We start from the raw sequence: 1999 nt of genomic DNA, 5'->3' as shown, positions 1-1999 counted from the left end.
TGGCAATTCAGTCCTCAATTACTCAATTCATTCAAATTCAATCCTAATCAATTTAAGAATATTAGAATTTAAATCAAAACTCCAAATATTCCCAAATTAACTATTCTCGGATTAAAATTAAATAATTCCGGGAGTTACAAAAAATAAAAGAGTACCTCTCCAAACCACCAGTATTGGTGCATCCAAGGTATTGGGTTCCTTTGAAATTATATATTGCAGCCGCTCCAGAATCAATAGGGTGTTTGTTAGCCCATGATAATGATGAGGGCAAGGAGCAGGATATATATTATTTAAGTTGTTCACTTCATGATGGGGAATGTAAATATTCCGCCATTGAAAAACTTTTTTTAGAATTATTTCATGCATGTACAAAATTGAGACACTATTTAATTCAGTCGATTGTATTTGTTGTGTCAAAAATTGATTTGATCAAGTATATGCTTAGTAGACCCGTGTTATCAGGAATAATTGGTAAATGGTCACCAGCCTTAGCTGAGTTCACTTTGGTTTACTATCCTCAAAATTCCATGAAGGGACAAGCCATTGCAGATTTTTTAGCTCACCATCCAGGTTCTGATGAGTCAATACCAGAAGAGGTGGAGATCCCAGTCTATGGGATAGAGGAACAACCATGGATATTGAAGTTTGATGGATCCAACACTAAAGGAACTACAGGCGCAGGGGTGGTGATCGTATCCCCTACTGGAGTGAAAACAATTCTATACTTTAAATTAGACTTCCCATGCACCAACAACCAAGCAGAGTACGAGGCACTGGTGATAAGATTAGAGGTCCTCAAAGATTTTCAAGCAAAGAACATCCAGGCGATTGGGGATTCACAGTTAGTGCTTCAACAAGTAGTTGGGGAGTACAAGTGCACCAGTTTATCATTGGCCCCCTATTTTACAGCCACTTCACAGCTGGATAATGACTTCGAGGAAATTAATTTCCAGTACGTGACAAGAAAACAAAATTGGGAGACCAATGAACTAGACCAATTTGATTCTGGATTGAGACTATTCGAAGAATTCACCCATAGATTGGTGCTTATCCAGAAAAAGAATCACCATTCCATCACACAAAGGGGATTACAGGTAGAAATTTTGACCGGCTAAATCGATGTGATATAAATCTACTAACAAGCGTACCAGGTCAAGTAATAGTAAAGTGGACAGAGAGTCCAAGTATCGATCCCACAGGGACTGTTGTCAATTCTCAAGAATTAATTATTTTATTTAATCTAGACAAAATAATAAAAAGCAATTTGATTTAAATAAAACAAGAAAATAAAATAAAAACTGCTTAAGAAATAAGAATAAAAATAACTGAAGATAAAAATAATTAAAACAGAGACAACCAAGACACACGTAGGTACCGAACAAATCATGTAATATGTAGTTGATTCAGGACTCAGATTTAATCTTAGATCACGAGAATTCTCCTATCTTGTTCAAAGGACTATTTCTAGAACAATCAAACATATTCAAATATTGATGAACTAATCTTTCGTAATTCTAATCAAATTTGAATGCATTAAATATTTATGAAAATTCAGTTTACACCCAAACCGCACACTGAAATCGAATTCTATTTTTAGTCGGTTTTACCATGTGTTGATTATCAAAGTGATCAAAATCGAAACCTCCTCTGTCGACTTGGAATCAATTAACATGCAAGCAAACAGTTGATCAGACTATTCACAAGACCAATATAAATCTGACAATCAATAAAATAAAATCAACTCTAAAAAATCCCAAACAAACATCCAAGTTTTTTACATAATTTGTTCGGCCCAATCACGCCGTTTTGGTTGAAAATAAACTACTCAATAATTAAAAACAATAATTCAAAATTAAAAATAAAAATAAGAAAAGAAAGAATAAATCTTCTTTCCCAAGCCTTGTAGCCGCCTCCTCAGTGTTGTCTGCCTTCTGGAACTTCGGAACCCTAAACAATATGTTATATCTTGTATATATATGGTCCGGAATGCCTATCAATT

General features: G+C 34.5%; 1 protein-coding gene across 1 annotated transcript; it reads left to right on the top strand.

Moving 5' to 3' along the window:
* The first annotated feature begins 437 nt into the window (after nt 1-437).
* On the top strand, nt 438-1115 carry LOC140879309 (uncharacterized). The gene has a single exon (XM_073282985.1). It carries the CDS (start codon nt 438-440, stop codon nt 1113-1115), a length of 678 nt encoding a protein of 225 aa, XP_073139086.1.
* Nucleotides 1116-1999: the final 884 nt, after the last annotated feature.

This window comes from Henckelia pumila, chromosome 2 (assembly GCF_033568475.1).
Source record: "Henckelia pumila isolate YLH828 chromosome 2, ASM3356847v2, whole genome shotgun sequence".
In the NCBI taxonomy this organism is placed as follows: Eukaryota; Viridiplantae; Streptophyta; class Magnoliopsida; order Lamiales; family Gesneriaceae; genus Henckelia; species Henckelia pumila.
The sequence above is the reverse complement of the archived record's forward strand: the minus strand, read 5'-3'. Positions and strand labels throughout refer to the sequence as shown.